At 39.9% G+C, this 20,274-nt stretch overlaps 1 protein-coding gene across 20 annotated transcripts in view; it reads right to left on the bottom strand.

Annotated features, from left to right (window-relative positions):
- Positions 1-20,274, bottom strand: part of rg (A kinase anchor protein rugose) — a 269,667-nt gene that overhangs the window by 161,355 nt on the left and 88,038 nt on the right. For 18 of the 20 annotated variants that reach the window (XM_018022951.2, XM_018022956.2, XM_018022954.2 and 15 more), the window contains exon 1: positions 1,559-3,946. The exons of 1 other annotated variant lie outside the window; for it this stretch is intronic. In XM_018022951.2, the coding sequence (XP_017878440.1) occupies positions 1,559-1,762 (204 nt within the window). In that variant the 5' untranslated portion in view covers positions 1,763-3,946. Of the gene's footprint in view, positions 1-1,558; positions 3,947-20,274 lie in introns of those variants that run through there. One more of the 20 variants, XM_018022952.2, reaches the window with a different exon arrangement.

Here is a 20,274-nt window from a genome sequence, read left to right as displayed (position 1 = left end):
TAGCCCACGGCCAAGAACGGATAAAAATTCATAGGCAACCTCCTCTCTTCTAGATGTTATCGTCACCTTCCTTGCACCCTTCGAAGAATGCCAGCCACTCAACTGGGTAGCACGATAGACTACTGACTACAGAATACGCTGTGGCTATACTGTATGTGTAGAGGCCCTCGATTAAAAACATCAAGGATCCTGGACTTGTAGGTTGGTTTGTAAGCAGAAGACCGCGTGTAATTTTCATCGGGGGGATGCGATTAAAATTCTTTGACCCAGTTGAATTGCGAGCGACGAGACACGAAAACAGAAATTTTCTTTCAAATCGAAGTTAGGGGTGAAAGGATAGAACAAAGAGAGGGACCAGTCCCCCTGGAGTCATCGCCTTTCAATGTGAATCGCGTCCTATGTCCCTCCCTATATCTCTCCCTTCGTAGCCCCGTTCCCGCAAAGGCCATACTAAGTCGGGTTAGGTTACTGGATGATTTCCGTTCACTACCGAATTCTCATTATGAACAATTTAACGTCGTCAGGTCGTAGCCTCCGGCATCGAGTCACCTCGATTCTCGTGGGAGGGTCGCCCCGTTTTTCGGAGACGGCGGATATCAATCGGGCCTCGATTTGTCTCCATTTCGGGGACAATTGGTTTGGTCGAAGAAAAGAAGGTGGAACCGTATGTTATCCTCGCGTAAGGAGCGGCGACAGAATGAGATATCCTTTCGAAAGGTTCAACAGGAACGATCAAAGGAAAGGAGATTGAAGTGTCCCCCAGAACGAAGGGTCCAGTCGATCTTTCTGGGACACAGGGTGCTTTTATTGTGCATACACTCTGAGCATAAAACAACGCATCGTTGTAATTGTTGAAATTATATCGTATAGATACCAGGGAAACTTTTGCCAAAAACACAATCTTAATCAAAATGTGTATTGTAAATTAAATAAGTCTTAACTAAAACAATATTCCAATATGCAAAATGAATATGACCTCGCTTTAAATGGAAATGTATACGAACACTTTTTCGAAAATCTCAAGACTTAATAACGTGAATTCTCTTCGATTCTAAATATACAGATGCACAAGTTCATGTAAATATGCATATATACGTGGACATATACGACAGCTGCGTGGTAGCAGACACGTATCGCTGTCATTATCGCCTTCCGCAACGATTGTGCTCTCCGCGAGCAGACGTTCCATGAATATCCGGCTAAACAATTTCGACATTGTTTCTCGCCCACTTCTGAGCTCGTTAAATGGACAGCTTTTCCCAGTATCAGTATTTGGCATCCCGGAAACGTTATATGCCCCAGTAGCAGGTATGCTTTTTACGCTAACAAACCGAGTTGATCGCGTTGGGAATAGTTTCTAAGGATTACTTTAATTCTGACGTTCTCTATACGCCCATATTCTCTACATGAGCAAGATATCATTCAGATAGCTTAAAAAATATATTTTCATTGGCCAAGACAAGGTATATGGAGCTACGTAATGTGTTTCACATTGGACACTACAGTATACAGGATGGGAGATAAAATGGTAAAAAGTATGTAACAAAGGTTTTCTTACCGAAAACGCTTTCAAAAACACCAGACATTGTATTATGCCCTCCATCGTGTCTCCTCTTAAGCAAAATGTGCCAGTTAGGTGACGACCCTTCCGGCTGATCACGGAGCAAAGATTGGCCTGCACGAAGGCGTTTTGAGATCGTGTGGCTGCCGTCAGAGCTGGCTGATGCAATCCAGAGCTCATCAGCCGCTCCAACATGTCCATCTCTTCTCGATCTTCGTGATTCTGCCTCTCGTGTCTTCAATTTGAGCTTTTCGATAAAAAAATCACTCGCTCAGCGAGTAATCTTGAACTGCGTTATACTATTCTTAAGTCTATTATCCTTTTCTTGAACACGGAACTACAGATGTAAGTAGAATGTTGATATAACTAGATAAAATTCGATGCAACTTAACTACTTCATTGCTCAATACCAATGAAATATCGATCACTTATCGTAGATGAATTATAGTAAACATCCAAGTTCACGGTGACAAATTGGGATTAAGTAAACTAAGAATACGATTTTATTCTTTGAAATCCAGATCTCAGCGTATTTCACGGGTCATTCACCACCCTCGCTGCATCCTTCGAACCAGACTGAACCTATTTCAGCGTTAAGGGAACACGTTCTTTCGAGTTTATTCCCCAAAGACAGGCAGTGAAATCGTACGTTTTCTATCGAACAACTTAACCAATTTATTTTCCTTCCTCGTGAAGATCGTACTGTATACGTGAATTCGAAAACACTCGTGCACTTCCGTAGCCATACAGTCCCGATTCCATGAAGAGAGTAACCAGCATGAAGATTGCGTCGACGAGATGATCGATCGGATTGCATCGATCGCGATAACGAAGCGAAGGGCGATATGGGCACACTTACATTCCCGTATCGATCGGACGCTTCATGATGTCAAGTACATTAGGGAGCGTCAACTTCGTCCAAAGACCACAGCTCGTCGTATCCTGCCTGAACGTGATGGATGCAAAACACTTTATTAAGATCAGGCGATCACGTCAGCCGCGTAAACGCAACTAATTTCCGTGGCTTCTCTAAACGAGATAGCTCGCCATTTGTTTTTCTCATTCCTTTGAGGATTTTCCGTTTTCCAGCGGTTTCCTCAGAAAATTTTCCAGCCACTTTCGTTCAGAACCACGGGAGAATCGAGGAGAAGAAACCGTCGAGGGACGACTCAGTAAACGGAGTAACAACGGTTTACTGTGGGCAACAGGCTGGACGATTCTGTATCCTATGGGAAATTGAGAATACACGTTGAGACGGTGGTGCTGCGGAAGCTTCGAGGGAGCGGCGCGGCTCCGTCGTTTGTGGCGTGGTGTAACGTCTGATCAAATCGCACATTTCATAGCACAGGAAGCAGATACCTAATATCATGAACATTTCCATCGTATCGATTATCATTCCCACCGAAACGTGGAACGGTGTAGTCTATCGGGGAATGCCGACTACCGTTTCCCGTATTCTATTCTATTCCTACAATAACTAATCTATTCTATTCCTATATTATCAATTAAACGTCACTAGCCGCCTGTAAAATGTTCCTCGCGTTCAGACCTTCATGATGAAGTACAAAAGTTTTCTCGCTCGTACTCCGTAACGGGAAAATTTCGTTGTAAATCTAACGTTAACACTCTCGTTGACCACCTGAATGTGATAACGCGTCAATTTGAACCACAGAAATCCAGTAATGGCTAGGTGTTTACGTCACAGCGCGTCGCCGATGACAGCGAATCAATTGTCTCGGTACACAATGTCGAGAATGATCCCCGTGTTAGTACACCGGTATACGTATCCGGTCAAAGATGACGTTGCGCGGACATTGTACATAGCCTGTGGGTTAAGACTTGGCTGCACCTTTCACGTGTACACCTCAAGGTGGTATACACCGGCCAGATGATGTTCGCGTGTTCCCGTCACGAGCGGGCTAGTCCTAGCCTTGTGGATAGTCCAGAGTGAGCCACGCAGGGGAGGCAAAGAGGGTGGAGGAGCAAAACACGAACCATGTGGACGAGAACGGGTCGTAAAGGATTGTTCCGCGTGCCAACGAATATCGCGTTTTCCCTCTTTCCAATGTTATCACCACTTCGCACGCGAATCTAGACTCGCGTAACAGCGATTGTCCGCGTTAACTAAAGGAAAACGCTTTGAATAGTTCTGTCCCTTCGATTGTCGCACTAATCACTCAGGAGGTTCTCACTCGTTCCTATTGAAAATTATTCGCGGAAAACTCACACGCGTGAATGCACGACCGCCTCATCGGCAACGGTTACGCGGGCCCTAACTGGGTCAACAACGACTCGCAGCAATCACAATGCGACGCGGAAAAGCGTGCACGTAGGCGAGCGAAGCGTGCGACAGAGGCGCTGTTATATCGGCGGGCTCGCAACGGGCCAGCGTATGACTAGCAGATACTCACAGCGTGAGGGTGCGCCTTTCCGAGGGTGGGCGGGTGTAAAACGAGGGATGCTGGGCGACGGCGCAGCCCGCGGCGCCACCCCCGACCCCTCTGCGCTTACGAAATCCACCAACCTCCTCATCCTGCTCCTTTCTCTCTCCCTCTCTCTCTCTCTCTCTCTGTCTCTGCAACTATCCAGCCTTAGCTTCTCCGTCTTTCCCCAGCGTCTCTTTACCCCTTATCTCCTTCTTCCCGACTTTCTATCTTTCTATCTTGTTCCACTTAGCTGTCACGACGCGTCTTCCTCGTCGTCGCTGTTCTTCTCTTTACTATGCCTCTATCTTTTCTATCTATTTTTCTCCCGGTTCACTATCTTTCTATCTCGTTCCATTTTACTCGCTTGTACAGTCCATCTTCTTTGTCAACGCTGTTCCTCCTCTTTTTACCATGCTTCTATCTCTCCTATCTTTTTTCTGCATCTTCATCCGTGTGTTCGTTGCGACTGAAAGTAGTGCAGTCCTATTCTTCTTCACCTTCGCGGCTCCTTTTTCTTGCTCTACAAGGGGAGCGCGCTCGTTCCAAGACGGCGAGGCATTTTCGTTACGTTACGTGTAACGTCAGAACATTATTAATTCCTCGCGATTACATTCCTCGCGGTTTCATTCAGTAACGACGTTATAAGAAATACATATATAAATAATACACACAAATATGAGAACATTATACTGTATTTGAATAATAAAACGATAAGTAAAGAGTTCGCCGAGTATCTGTTTCTTACAACCTATTCGATTCTGTTCAGTGGTGAGGAAACCACTTTTTCAAGAAATACCAGACGAAGAAATATCGTATGTCGTACCATAAGTATACTTGAGCGTGTTTTGAATACCTGTTTGTACATGATTGATCGTGATTTCGATAGCGCCCGACTGTTCTTGCTGACGATCACCGGTATCTTTTTGCATTCACTATCGTTTGCGTGACGACTGAGCGCGATTCTTGCTGATGTTACTGGCATCGACTATACTGCGCGACAGAATCGTTGTACAACTCTCATTGATGTCAGTATTGATCGTTGAATTCAATTTTATTGATAAACGACGGTTACGTTCTTTGTTTTACATTCTTCCCTGTAACGTCCATTTATTTTAATCAATGCTGATGATTGTGTTTGCTATTTCTCCGGGTATTAGATTGGAATTCCACTTTAACTCAACGTCGCTCTCTGCAGGGACTAACTTGGTTCACTAGACTACCAACACATTCTTGTTGCTCGAATGCATTCTTGCTTAATAACCGCGTTTCCAGGAATCCACTATGTTTAACTATCTGTGCCTTCCTAACAATCGGTATTTTTTATCGAAACATATTATGTGTTTTTGGATTTCACTTGAAATTATTACCCTCTCGTCTTCTCTTCCGCGAAATATAATTATCATCAATTAACGATCAAGATTAACGAAATTAGAGAATTCACCATAATGAGTGAATCCAAACTTATATTATAGTAGTTTAATAAGTATTTAGTTATGAAGCACTTAAATATGTTAGATACATCATAAATGCAAGAACATCTTCGACATGATGTAAAGAAGTGTTAATACTTTTTATTTCAATGAAGCTATTATGGCATGTACTAATAGGATTATAATATTCGGTATTAAAAGCAGCGGACAAATGAAAATCATCCGGTATTACTTTCTATTTAAAAGCTCTCAATGGGCGGATTATTAAAACTAAAGAAGTCAACGCTCGAGCGAGAGTTCTTTAAACGCGAATAAAGAAGAAAATGATTCTGATTTTGTAGATGCCAGTGGATTCTGCGAGGTATAATCTGAGAAGAAATCCTTTCGAAGTTTCCTCCCCCTCCATTAATACGTATAATAAATGTCTGAGAATAAAGGCCTTTGTTAATACTGCGTCGCATTCTCCAATTGCAAATTACGCGCATCGTGAAAAAAAAATACGAAAAATTTTCTGGAATTGTTCATTCTGCTCATAACGCGTTCTGCGACGTGGTTCGCAAATAAAAATGTCGGAAGTAAAACGTGGAGGCAAAATAACAATTACAACGCAAGGGACGTATTTTGTGCGATGTTTAAAAACGAGGAAAAAACGGGTGATACATTTATTACTAGATGTAACATGAACAACTGCAACAGCGATCGCTGCTACTGGGAAAGCACTCTGTTTAATAAAATGTGCCGTTAAGTCAAATTAATGATATTAAACGGGATATTTTATAGGAAATACAGCCGCTCTTTTATTAAATTCCTGTTATATTAAACTGTAAGTCATATACAATATTACCAGAACGAGCGATATAAATTCTATAAAAATTTCTTTGGAAACAATTTTATGTCGTACTTTTTATATTTATTACCATCAGATTTACCAAGAAAACATACCTACATACATAGGTATGTACGTAATCTACAAAACAAATTCGAGTTTTACACACGACTGTTTTATATAAATTTCAGTCAGCAATATTGGGTTACTGACACGGCCAGTCATTACGAAACAGAAAGTCTCTGCCGTCATCTTGCGAATTTCTCATGCTGTTCTTCCTGCAATAACTTCGATCGGTCAATTCTTGGGCCACAGTGCGGCTCGTTTCTTTCTTTATGCTCTTTGTCCTGCTCGCACGGATATGGTTCATGGTTCTTTGGGATTCGCCTGCTTTTCACGCTTATGCCCCGCCAGCCAACTAGAGGAACGTACTACTTTTTTCTTTTGTCCGTGCAGCCCCGTCTCATTCTTTCCGCTTCTAAACCATTTTTCTTCCATCCACCATTCATTTCTCCCACGTTCGTTTCGTAAGCGTCGCGACGCCCCTCCTTTAACTCGTGAACTGAACAGTAGAAGCAATCTATCAAAAACCGACTACACTTTACTCATCGTTTTCGCTAGCTTATTCCATCGGAATCGTGTCCTTAATTCTATTTGGTAGAAAAGTATAAACAAAGATGGAAAGAGTTTGTACTGAAAACTTGAATATGCGCGTATAGGTAATGAATAGTTCTATTCCAAAATGATTAAGGAAGATTATAGAAAGTTTGTATATTTTTAGACGGATGTACTGCTACTATTTTTTAATAGTACAATTTGCAGCTTCACGCACATCGTATTTTGATTACGTTACCATCCATCCTCCATGACGAGACAGTCGACGTTAAACGCGACCACGGTTTCTCGTGAAACGAGACTCCCCAGTAATTCGGTGGAAATTCCGCGAGCGCGATTCGAAAATTAACTCTCCACGAAGACTACTTCGGCAGTCGTTACGGGCTTCCGTGTAATCGTACTGCTAATGACGCGTGTGCATTTCCCGTCGAAATCCTATCCGCGAGGGGAGAAAATCGTCGTAAACGACTCTTTTCCGACGTGGTTAGTAGCTATTCGAATGATTTTCAACGACGAAGTCCACCTGGACAACCGGCAAACTCCGTAAAGCCGTGTCGTTCATGAATATGGAGAAGGCGGGCGACGTTGCTTTTAAATGGTACAGGATTTTGTGAACTTGTCCCGATACAACGCGAAACGGGGTACACATGGGTGTTTGCGCTGTTGTACCGAGGGTGTGGAAAAAAGGATTTGTTACTCGTTAGCATTTAGGGATTACAGACTAATAGAAGTAGAATTCCTTTTGTTCCTCACTGATACTTTCAATTGTTTCGAATCGATCGCTTCTGTTTATCACGTAATAAATATTGAAAACTCACAACACACGTTAATGAATATTATACATTGGGGTGGATATCACAGGTTTAATATACAGGAAGAAATATTAATAATTCTTCAAGTAGCTCGTTTTAATAGACGTGGAACGACGCGAGCAAGAAAAGAATGCTTTCTACCTACAGATCACTAATTACCAAGAAACCCTGATAGCCGGCCAATCAGCGCCACGCGAGACTTGGGATTTGCATTCGCGGCCGGCTGCACGAACAGTTCCCGAGGAAGTTTCGCGAGAGTTTAATTGCGCCTTAATGAACTCGGTCTCCAAGAAAAGTCTTCCTTCTGTGTCAGTGAAGTCTCTGTGTCAGTGAATCCACTCAGAGATTAAGTCGACCTTTGCTTCGAACCAAGGGAGTTCGCCACTGTACACTGTATACTGCTTTAACCAGCAAAAATGAAACTTCTAGGACGCATGTCTGAGGCGAATAGAAAATATGAATTATGATGATATGGATTGATTTGCCCAAACTGTCGATCGACTAAACCTTTCAGCTCCTTCCAAAATTGTCTCATGTTACTGATTAGCCGGTCAACAATTCTGTTGACCATTATCGGGCATTTTACTTTAATACCTCCCGAAAACTGCACGTATGCTTCGCAAAACTGTACGCTATGAAACACGATACTAAAGAGGGATGGAGAGAAAGAGAGAGAGAGAGAGAGAAGGAGTGCAGCGTGTCGCACAGCCAACACTTGTACGTTACTCACGGAAATCTAATTCCGAGAGTGGTTCTAGTCGGCGTAATTGAGAGCGAGCTAGAGAGCGCGATCGTTTCACCGTACTTCATCGAGTTTCCCTTTTCAATTACCCTAATGGCGTACAGATTTTTGACCTAACGACATCGCAGCACAGCGGAACAATGCCAGCCAGTCGAACAATCGTATGTGTCGTTTAGGAAATACAGCTTATCGTTCATACGAGAAAACTGCTAACAAGCTTACGGTTTGACTGTTTTTGTTCAGAAATAGGTTGTTAGATGACACCATTTTGCTCATCTGGGGAAAGCATTTCGAAAACTAGTTAACTGCATTAATTTTTCTTACATATTTAACCAGCAAGATAAGGAGGCAGTATTTATATTAGGTTATTTTAGTCTCCGTCTGCTATTTCTGTTTATTTTCGATTTCCCGTTTTATTGTTCTTCAAATATAGAATATAGGGAAGAAATTTTATTAATCTCGTTAGGCAATCTTCCTGTTGAAAATAAAAACATCATACGTATCTTCTGGCATAAACTCTCATTCCTTTAGGACGTAAGTCATAGAGGCAACTGTAACAGTAGAACAAGCGTATTATAGTCAGACGTAGGAGCCATTGGCGGCAGAGCACCGTGTAGTAGTCGCATGCAAGGATTCCTTCTTCGCTCCGCTTCGAGCTGAATCACAGTAAGCCCGTGGTAATTGCAGGTAGACAGACTGCAAGATCAGTGCTTCCTGGTAAGCCGATAATTGGTGCCTGTTTGACTGAGATAAGGTCACCGGCACATCGACCGACCCCCTAGGAACTTCCACTTAATTGCTCCGCGCTTCCACCGATGATATGATTAATCGGTTCCTTCGTTCGTCGATACCCAAGAGATCTTGTTCTTCTCCCGCGCGTTTGTTTCACGAGATTTCACAAAGGAACTCGGACAGCCGGGTACACCTTTTGACCTTTTCAATTATGAGCGCCAACGTTTCGAGAGCTTTTCCGGTCGGATCGTTCGCTCTTTCAATTTAACTTCCGTCGTTCACTCCTCAATTCCTCGTGATTGTTAAAAGGAAGAGAGAACAAATCAGTCTCGTAACCGTTTTGCGATAATCGGTTCAAAATTCGACAACTAATTTGAAATCGAACTCGCGGGCATTCAGTAAAATGACAATAGTTCATGATACTAACAGTAAGGAATGTAAAGCATGCTTTAATCTAGGTAACTCTTGAGCAATGATCTCGAAACATTGATGCGGACTAGTGTGTACGAAACAAAATTGATTAGCCATTTATATGCAAATTACATTGTAACACACATGAAGAGATACATTTTTTAACAGGCATCATTTCAACAGCTCTTGAAAAGAACACAGAATACTTTAGAAGTTCAAAAGCTAATTAGGATCAAGACAATATGCATATACACTTACTACTATAGATTGCATACCACATACTACTGTACACTTTACTATGAAAGTAAGTTACGCATTTTCGAGTACTCTTATTGAACCTTTGACCGCGGAAAAGGAATTGGACACAAAGTGTTTCAATAATCAGGGAGGACTGGAAGAGATTCCGTTCATTGGTGGCGGTAGCTTTCAATCGATACGGAGTGGAACGAATTTAACAAACTCATTCTCTTGTTTAACCGACAGAGTTTCAGTGAGCATTGCACACAGTGGAACGAGGGCCACTGGCAAAGATTTGCAGTGGTCTCGAGCGAGTGCTACAGAGAGAATCGATCCGATCGAGCATGCTCTTAGCTTCATGGTGTACAGGTACAGTAATTTTGCAGTCGACATTGATTAATTTGAATCAGAAACCCGACCGCCTTCGTGCTCGGATTCCTGCCCATTGACATTTCGATGTCGATAAAGCAGACTAACTTCGCAGAGCTATTGTTTCGTACATGTGATACGTGCATAGCTACCAATATTACATAAATTACACCCGACCCACTTTTTACACGTTGGAAGACGTACCCAGTAAAAGAAAATCATGTAAAAAAATACCATAAACCAATTTATTGACCCTATGGAAGATCAGGTGTATTAACTTCTTGTCATATACTTCAGATAAGTTTTAAATATCTATATAATATTTATTTAAGTAATTGTATGTAATAATTTTGACCAAATGACCAATACTGAGGGTGGCTTTTATCATCATTATCAGTCAGTGATCCTTAAAATCCCCCGAATAATTATTCACGGTTGTCTATAAGTCCAGGAAGAGTTAATTAACCGTACGTTAGTCCGTTTGAGATATTTATAGCGATGGTGAATTTGGGATGAAATTTTGTGATGAAGGAGCAATAGGGATAGAAAATTGTACGACGATTCTAGCCACGTCGAAGGATTGAACGAACCTCTTCCCTCCCGCACTCGGATAGTAGTTTAAGGGCGCGCGAGTAAATACGGGGTAAAGTGCAAGGGGTTATAGAGAATGGGTGGATGGTTTGGAGCGGGTACATATTCGGAAGTGAGGAAATTTACAATCCAAGTCGGGCCATATATTTGGGAAAGTTACTTCAAGTCGTAAACGTCGAAATATATCAATAGTTGAACGGAACGACGACGTTTCCGTACGGGGTTCCGCGGCGTGGCGCTCACCCCGTAATAACAGCGACAGTGTGTTCGTGTGATGAGTTCGTACGTGTTAAATATCCCACCTCCGGCTGCCGGCCTCTGGTATAGTTATCGATAAAACCGTTTTAGTTTGCAGAACTGACCCCATTCCATAGCTTTCAATGGATTGGCTAGCTTTAACGTGGCTGACACTCAGGGAATTAACGAGCTTTTTATTTCACCCTGAGCTTGCTTTTTTGTTTTAATCTCGTTAGTAACGGGTTACTTTCTATCACGGATATATTTTTCGGGATTAAAGCTATTTTGTATCAAATATGCAAAATCTGATAAAATTATCGTATGGGAGAGCCGGGAATTTGATATAAATATCATACTAAGAGATTGATTTCTATTTTATACAGAAACTATTATTAAAAGTGAAGCTCCTTTATAGAATGCTTTTCTCGTACAAGAGACTCAATGAAAGCTTGTTAGATCACGAGTCAAAGAGGAACATCAACGGACGATATCCGATCTCAATTACGATAGAACTCATTAGAGAAATTATCGTGCGGGCCAGCGACGATCGAGCAAAAAAGAACAAGGCAACGCCAGGCAAAGTGTTTCTACTATAGCTGGCCGACACTACGGGGGTGACGACTGTTATAATTTTAAAGACGTTTCCGCGCCGGGAAGAAAGCTGGTCCACCGTAATTTATGACGAAAGCCTCTCTAAGTAATTAACGGAGGATGGGAACGATGGAGAGAGAGAAATTAAGAGGGAGGAAAAAGATAGAGAGAAAGCGGCGGAACGTTTACTATTTTACGCGAGTTCACCGTTCAAGAGAATTGTTTCTGTCCGGTACTGAGGCAGGGCTCAAGCTGGTAATTCTACGGGAGTTTCTCGTCGTTGAACCTGGCGGAAAATCCTTTGGCAGCCAACAATTGAGCGAGAAGGGAAAAGAGCTGGGAATTTGATAGAAATTGAGAGAATGGGGGAAAGTGAAGTTCGTTTTCCATTGTCTTCGTCTATTATTTTCGTATTTTCCTCTTTATACTTTCTTCATTGAATCGTAATAGAATAAATAAATTTAATCTTTATTGCAGATTGTATATTCAAATTTCCTTTTATCTCAATTATATTCAGTTGGATACAGACCAGCGCATTCGCTTGTAACAAGGCAGGAAACACGCTCTAATATTTATATATGTATTTGTTCACAATGTAAGATTTACCTAAAAAAATTCTAAACTAATTACTTACAAAATTGTAAATACATTAGAAGAAAATATACGAAATATGCTATTAGCATGGTGCATTTCTGCATAGCAATTTCGGATGTAATTTTATGTTTGGTCTATAACATAAACAATTAATTTTTCATCTATGCGTACATTTTATTTGGTAATATCACGTGTTGACGCAACTGCGATGATCATTTATTTATACTATTAATCACGAAACTTTTCGAAAGATGTATCAATTTCCATCGCTATGGAAATTGTTCAAAGTAAGTTCATCCATCACTCGGACTGGTAAGTCAATTAGAAGGCGTCACTAATAGAATAAAAAGGAACAAAAGACAGAAATGAGGTGAGTCTCTATTTAAACCTTCTTAGCTAAGTGATAAAATGAATTACTGGCGGAACTGGCGCTGACACCGAGCTCGTTTCGTTCATCTGGAAGGAGTCTGACCGTCTCGCAGTGCTTTTGTTTGTTGTTTATCGTCTCGACGTTCAGGAACACAACTAGGTCCGTTCTGGTCGATGGCAGGATAAGATCGTGGCAGGACCACTGTCACTTGACGTAAAGTCAGTTCTTGAAAAATACGATTTCCCACCAGGCGACTTTCAATTCGACGCCGTCGTTTCTGATACATGACACGTCGTAATGTACTTGTCGATTCTGCGTCCAATAATTCTTAGTCAATTCAAATTGTTTCTCTGTACTTCAAACCAATTCTCTTGTGAAATTCGAAAGGTATTAGAAGGTAGACGAAACAAGGATATTCCAACTAGAAAATGAGGTAAACAAGTATGACATATCCTCCGTCATACTCAATAACGTAGAACCTCAACACGAGTCAGATAAAGCTAGTACGTCCCTCATGACCACCATTGCTTTTTCTTTTCTATTTTGCTGCACTCATATATTTTATTCGTATTCCTTATGAGAATTTCGTCATATAATCGAACAACTTTTATTTATAAACGTCTTATGTATTAAATTCCGTGCGTTTGACGAAAGGAGCTAACTCGTTCCAGTTAGCAAAGAAACACCTGGTAAAATTCAAAGCTCGATTATAAAAAATAGAGAGATGTCGGCCTTAAATTATTGTTCTCTAGATGGAATCATACTCTCTAAAAAAAAAACATTTTACCGTTCGCGAACGAAGGAAATGAGGGCGTTGAAAAGACACGTACACAGAGCCAAGACAGCGGAACGTTATTCGCCGGGAATAGCAATGGAGACAACGAGGGAGCGAATTCGTTCCAAAGTTCGTTTCTTCCCGTTAACCGAGAACTGATTTTCTCTGCCACTCTTTCCTTTTTTTTCCGTTACTCCACCCTTTCCAGCGCACGTGTACGTCTTCCTTCTTCCTTCCCCCTTGCTTCTGCCACGCGGCTTTTGAATTTTGAAACAGCGAGAAATCTCATTCCCCACGGTTGCTCTAGGAACACGATAGCCTGCTCTTGCGTGTTGCAAAATTTATTATACGTTTTCTTCTGCTACTGCCACGTGTAACGTGTCTCATATGTCTTGTGAAAAATCCATGAGAAAAAGTTTTGTGATATGTGTGCGACACATTTAAACCGATCTCAGACAAATGTCAACGCAAATATTAGTGTTAATCAGAAAGTGGAACGTTGTAACATTACAGCGCAACAAGATGCTTGCAGTATAATTTCTCAAGAAAAAGCAGATAAGAGGAGGAAATTATTACTTTCTTGTTGCTTGTCATACCATCTTTTTATATTATATTCTTGTGAGAGGTTTTGGTGAAATAATGCGAATCAGGAACTTTTACTAATAACTATTACTTTAACGAATACAATTAGAAAAGATTAATTTAATATATAAAAAGATATTTTACGATATATTCAATGTGTTAACGCGGTGATCACGCAACCAACTCATCATACCGTCGTGTTACAGTGCGAGAGCGAACCGATACTAAAACAGAACGTGCAGCCATCTGCAGTGCTACCAACAATTTTCATACATATTCCATCCATATTTATTATATAAGTTGAAATTATTTCCAATGAGTTCTTGAATTCCATAATGCAATTACAACTTGGAAAATGTCGAGGTTGTTCACAATGCATAGTATATGTAATGTTTTAGCATGAAATTCTGATAAAGCTTATTCGAAAACTAAACTTGTTAACACAATTGTAGGCATTTTTCGAAAACTACGTCCATAATATTATGGATTATATTGCAAAATCAGAAAATACATTATATTTAAACATTGTTAGATTCTTATCAATTTGAGTTCTTTGAAACAGTCTATCATACTTAAGATCGTTTCCAAGCCAATTCATTAGTAGCAGTTTAAGTAAAATCTACGGACAATGATAATCCAGAAAACCACGATGGATGACCCTGATCGCCGTGTTCGCTTAATACTCGATGTACCAAACGGAACCAATCTGGCAACGATTGGTGTCTCCATAACGGGGTAACTACATATCAGCTGGAGCGAGTCGGGTGGATGGATGGCCCAAGGCAATAGCCACTTCCGGTGGACAACTAAGTTTCCCGGAATCAGTTAACTTTCATACTAACTGGTGATTGCATCGGTTCAACCTATTTCAGAAGGTTTCCTGGAGGACCCAATAGGGCGAGTCTCTGGCTAACCTGGAATGGTCTCTGAATCGTGCGCCGGCTGCAACGACACGATTTTAACTCTAGCGAGGAGTCTTGAACGGGTTAAGTCGAAAGGGAATCCGGTTGTTCGGCAAGTTCCGCGGGAGAAAGCTTTCTTGGTTTTACTCATCAAAAAGTTTTCTGTGGTCTATCTGTTTCTTGTTCGGCTTTTATAGAGACAGCTAAAGCTGAGGTAAGGAAATTATTCTTTGATGCGCTATAGTATTAAAGGAGTAGAAAATAGAATATGGAATACTGATCCTCAAAATAAAGTGAACACGTGTTACTCTTATATGGTGAAGAAATAATGTATGCATATTAGAATCAGTTTCCATCGTTTTGAACTAGGGAATATTTAAAAACATATTTCAACATTTTACGTAGCTTATAAGATCTTGCTTTACAAAGGAATATTTTACCGTCGAGATCATATCCTTTTGAACTTTCTATTCTTTTTCAGTTATGTACGAGAAATTTCGCTAGTTTCGTACGTCCCAGAGGTGACGTAAACGTGCACAATATATATGCAAAATTGAAATCATTTTGTGAGAATTGGATAAAATATTAATATTTATACGTATATTTGTAGCTTAACATAAAAAGTCAAAATGTCATACTTTTGCAGAAATGAGTTAAATCCGATATTGAGTTTATGAAGTCATGTATATTATATAAAAAACAACGATTTAAAATTCTATCTCGAAATCACTGTAGTAACATTTGTATATGCCAATGCAAAAATTCAACTGATGGCACAATATTTATGAAATACGATATATTTATGCAATACAATCATTAATACGTACGTAAAATTAATCGAAATAGTTCAATTGTGAATAAAAGTGACACGAGTATGCATTCGACACACTATTTCCATAGAAGTAAACAAGTTTCCTTGAAAAGAATCCTTTGACATTTTGCGGAAAACCAAACATTCAGTGAATCATGTGACATCGACTCGGTTGATATTTTTGCGGCCAGCTTTGACATTATTCGATACTGCATCGCGGAACTTCGCGGCAAACTGAGTGTGCGGTTTCATCTGCACATGATCTTCGAAACTGCACTTATATAGAGAGATTTTTTATATTTCTCGTAATTCCAGCATAATCCATAAGACTGTTAAAAAATTTCATTCAATTTTTTTATAAAAATTCATTCAATCACATGAATTTTTACATTTTCGATTCGTAGTCCATTTTCTTTATCATTTCACAGTTTATAAATACATAGCCTATCAACTCCTTTCATACTTCCAGTCATTCCAAAAGCATAATGTAACTAAAACAGCTTAACGAGATGTTAACAGATATCATTTAATTTGCGTAGAACAGAACACGAAGAGCCGTTGCCGAGGGCAGAAAACAATCTGCGATATCTCCGTGGGAGCAAAGGATTTATGGCCGCGGTGGCATGTCGTGTCGGCATTCCCTAAATTAGCAACATTACTTTATGCACGCGTCGCGTCGTGGGTCCGGATCACTGGTGCCGTCGGCAACCTTGTTTCGGCTCAGGCCGAGATTGCATTAACGGACGCAATTTACAGACGCATAAAGAGTGGGAAGGCACCGGCGTTGCAACCCTTTTGTACCACGGCAACCTCAAATAGCTGTTTCCAGTTTAACCCGGAGAGGACGGTTAATGAAACGCTGACACAAATGTCATATTTTGTGAGCCTTAACGAGACACGTATTCACGTAACTCCGTTCCGCTATAGAAATTATACCGAGCACAGAGACCTGTCTTCCCGCTCCCGCCGGATTTCCATCAGATAAATGCGACGTTGAATGAAACGTTAAACGCAATGCTTCCTTGCTTCTTTTTTGCCGGACGCAGTGCATGCAACGGCGATCTACCATTCCATGCTTTATCGCTTTTTATAATTCAGACTGTTTTGGTTTAATAATAATCGCAGGGCAATTTAGTAATTGAATAAAGTAGAATTCATTGATAAAGATGCGCTATAGAAACATTATAAAAGTTATCTTCACATAATATGTGAGCGACCTGTAAGGTTTCGCGTGTTTCAAATAACTACAATTATGAAATTCTCTCATTGTTAGAAACATACATTAGTACAATTTGCTATCTCTGAATAAATTAATGCGATAAGTCTATGCAATATGTCTGAAACTCTCGACTACGCTTATCATTTCGTAAAGCGACAAAGAACTGTCTCTGCGAGTGAAAATTAATTATCACTCTTGTTATAATAGAAATACAACGTCTGATTAAAATAATTTAATGTTCGTAGAACTAAATGATGAAGTATTTCGGAAAATGTTCGACCTCATAGACTGCTTGCACAGTAGCATTGCACCATTATTCCAAAATGTTGTTTGACCAACATTACCGCAAATCCAGATGAATATGACGACGAAACCGGAGATATAAAACTGGTAAACTAGATCTGAGTTTTAATTACTCCGAGTGCATTAAACGCCTATTCGTACGCAGTTTAGGTAGGAAAATCGACATTTAATCGGTTTACAGTTATATTTCCATGAAGTTTATTGACAGAGTAGCCGCGCGATCTCAATTTCAGTATGAATTTTGATCTCGCGTACATCGAGTGTCGACACTACACGAATATCAGCAAATCGATTTGTCTGTGATGTCCGTGCGATTGCGTCGTTATGTCATTAAAAAGATAACAACAAATCAAATAACTGCGTTACAATCTCCCTATCCAATTTTATCAAGTAAATTACTACAATAAAATATTATCACAAGTACTAATAAATCTGTTGCTTAGCGATGTTCAAAATTACATTACTAATTAATTCACGATTAAAGACAGCTTAGAAGAATGTTTTGGATGTTAAATTCAACCAAAATATTTAACTCGATCAAACAGCATGTGGAAACAGTCCGTCATGCGGCTAAAGGAAAAGTCGCATTTTTCTGTTGAACTGCAGCAGTGAATTCGGCGTGATTGCGATGTAAATAGAAAGGCCGCCACTCCCAATGTACATACTTCTGCCGCGGAAACAGAAATGACGGTCGACTTTAAGGATGAAATTTCCAAAGTATACTGAATAACATTTCTAACCCACATCTCTGTAACGACGTAAACGAGGTAAAGGGTGAGTTTCCATAGTCGGGATTCGTGGCAACGGAATTACGAATTCCATGACAGTTATACAAATGATATGGAAGTGAATTTATGGAACGGATTTGCTCTCTTGTTTGGCGATTTATTACGAACCGATTGAAACGTGTACGAGACGGGTATTTGCTTCGACGTTACAGAGATTGAATTTTATTTAGCACGAAATTTGTAGAAAAATGAAAATGGCACTATCGAGCTTTTATCGAAACGAACATTTAGAGAAACGTTAATACGGAGGCAGAGATTTAATAAAGGGGAAAAAAAGTTAAAAGACTGGATGTTCATTTAATCCTCTTAATGTTTAAATTACAGAAATGTCCATTTCCGATGTCACAAGCAAACATTTTAATTATGCTCCGTGGTCCGTTACTCTCTTTTCCTCTAGCGTTCCGTAAATAAAGAACGAAATCCCGGAACAAGACAACAGAATCTTCGTATCACGCCATAATGTCAGGCTAGTGATTTCCCAGAGTTGTCACAGATTACTTTCTTTCTAATTTTATTATAATCAACCGGAATCTCTCTTTCCCGGTTGTACCGCTTCTTTTCTCTTTTCCACACCTGCTTCTCTCCTGAACTTTCTGGCCCACCACCCGTCACTAACACTGACTCATTTAAAACTCCAACGTCGAGCCTTTAATTAAAAAAGTTTACGCCTTTTATTGGCGGGTTTCCGCGTCACATTGGGGTCTAATTGAAAATTACGACGAATGAGTTTGACCATGAATGGGCACTCGTGTTCGTTCATTGCTTTCAAAGCACATAATTTGTACAAATTCAATGCACATTGTAAAAAATTGAATTTGCCTATCGATAGATTCACTTACTTGAAATGTAATCGACCGATCGTCCAAGAAATAGCAACCGACTGAAAATAGCTCGCGAAAACTTGCAGTAGTTATTAATGGATTTATGCTAGAGAGAAAATCGACGAAGTTATCTGACGATTTTGCATAACTCTGTTAGAAAAGAACACGAAAGTTGGAATAATGACGGGAAAAAACTTCCGAGTCTCTGGTTCTCCTTCCCCTCCATCCGTATTCACAATTCTCTTTCTTCTTCATTTCGTTTCTAAAGATCCAGGAGACTTGAAGATTTAAATTTTTACCGAAACCGAAAATAATCCGGAAGTTCTTTAAATTGGCCATATTGAAATTTTCTGACAAAAGAACAATTTTTATATATTATTCAGAAATTAATTGAATAAATTGTGATTAGGCTACGGATTTTTATGCAATTATAGAAAATTTATGTATCCTCCAGAAATACATAAAACAATTGATGTAGATCTCGCATTATGAAATTACACAAGTCAAAAATTTGTACAAGCCGATTACATTCCCTAAAATATGTTAAAAAAACATGATTTTGCATAAAAATCCGCAGTCTACTTATAATAAATTTTAAAGGAAGTGTTGATTACACATATACGAATAAAAACATAAATTTGTGTAAATATCCACAGCACAGCTACTGTCAATCTCTGTTTGCTTTCAATACGATTGTTTTCTGTATACGAATAATTAATTAAATTTAAAAATTAGTCATTAAAATGAAACGTATGCACGGTGCACGACAGGCAGAACAGAAGTTTCTTTGTTACCGAAAATACGTAGATGAAACGTACTTGTTGGATATTTACGAATATGCATAACATGAGAACAATAACGCTGATACACCTGTGAATACGTCAAAAAAATACCGTTTCGCTGAATGTTATTTTTACATTTGAATCGTTGCCGGGTTTATTACATTTAAACTTGCCCGATACATCCGCCGTTTTCAGCAGGTTTCTCTCTCAAGGGAAACCTCCGGCTTGAATTAATTTTCCGTTCCCGGATATAACCGCATTAACAAATTTCCTTTGTCATACGTTCGTTTAAGCAAAATCAGTTTTTGAGAAAAACTCGACATAAATTGTTGCCCAAATTCATTGAAATAAAATTAGACAAGTTTAATTGTCACATTTTTCCACAAATGACTAGGTATTACAGCAATTGGATTTTATTATGGGATTTACTATAGTAGGAGAATAGAGGAACCGTAAATCAGTATTACATAACTGAACGCCGAGGGACCGATTATTATTGGAGGTTGAATTCCTGTGTGAAGATCTCATCTACATACGCAGTTCGTAAATACTAGATTCCGATATCAAAACTTGAACTTTATCAAGAGCTCTAACTGGGTTCCGTTCCATATTGGGATAGATAAATTACATCAAGCCTATCTCGGGCGTAACGGAAACGAGAGGCCACTTATGCAAGATGCACGATCACGAATTCCTATGAAACGTGTCCAATTACGCGACTGGTCTGTGACACTCAAGTGTTGTCAC

The sequence above is a fragment of the Ceratina calcarata genome, unplaced genomic scaffold, assembly GCF_001652005.2.
Source record: "Ceratina calcarata isolate Rehan_Ccalc_2016 unplaced genomic scaffold, ASM165200v1 scaffold297.2, whole genome shotgun sequence".
In the NCBI taxonomy this organism is placed as follows: domain Eukaryota; kingdom Metazoa; phylum Arthropoda; class Insecta; order Hymenoptera; family Apidae; genus Ceratina; species Ceratina calcarata.
This window is presented reverse-complemented; position numbering and strand designations above follow the sequence as displayed.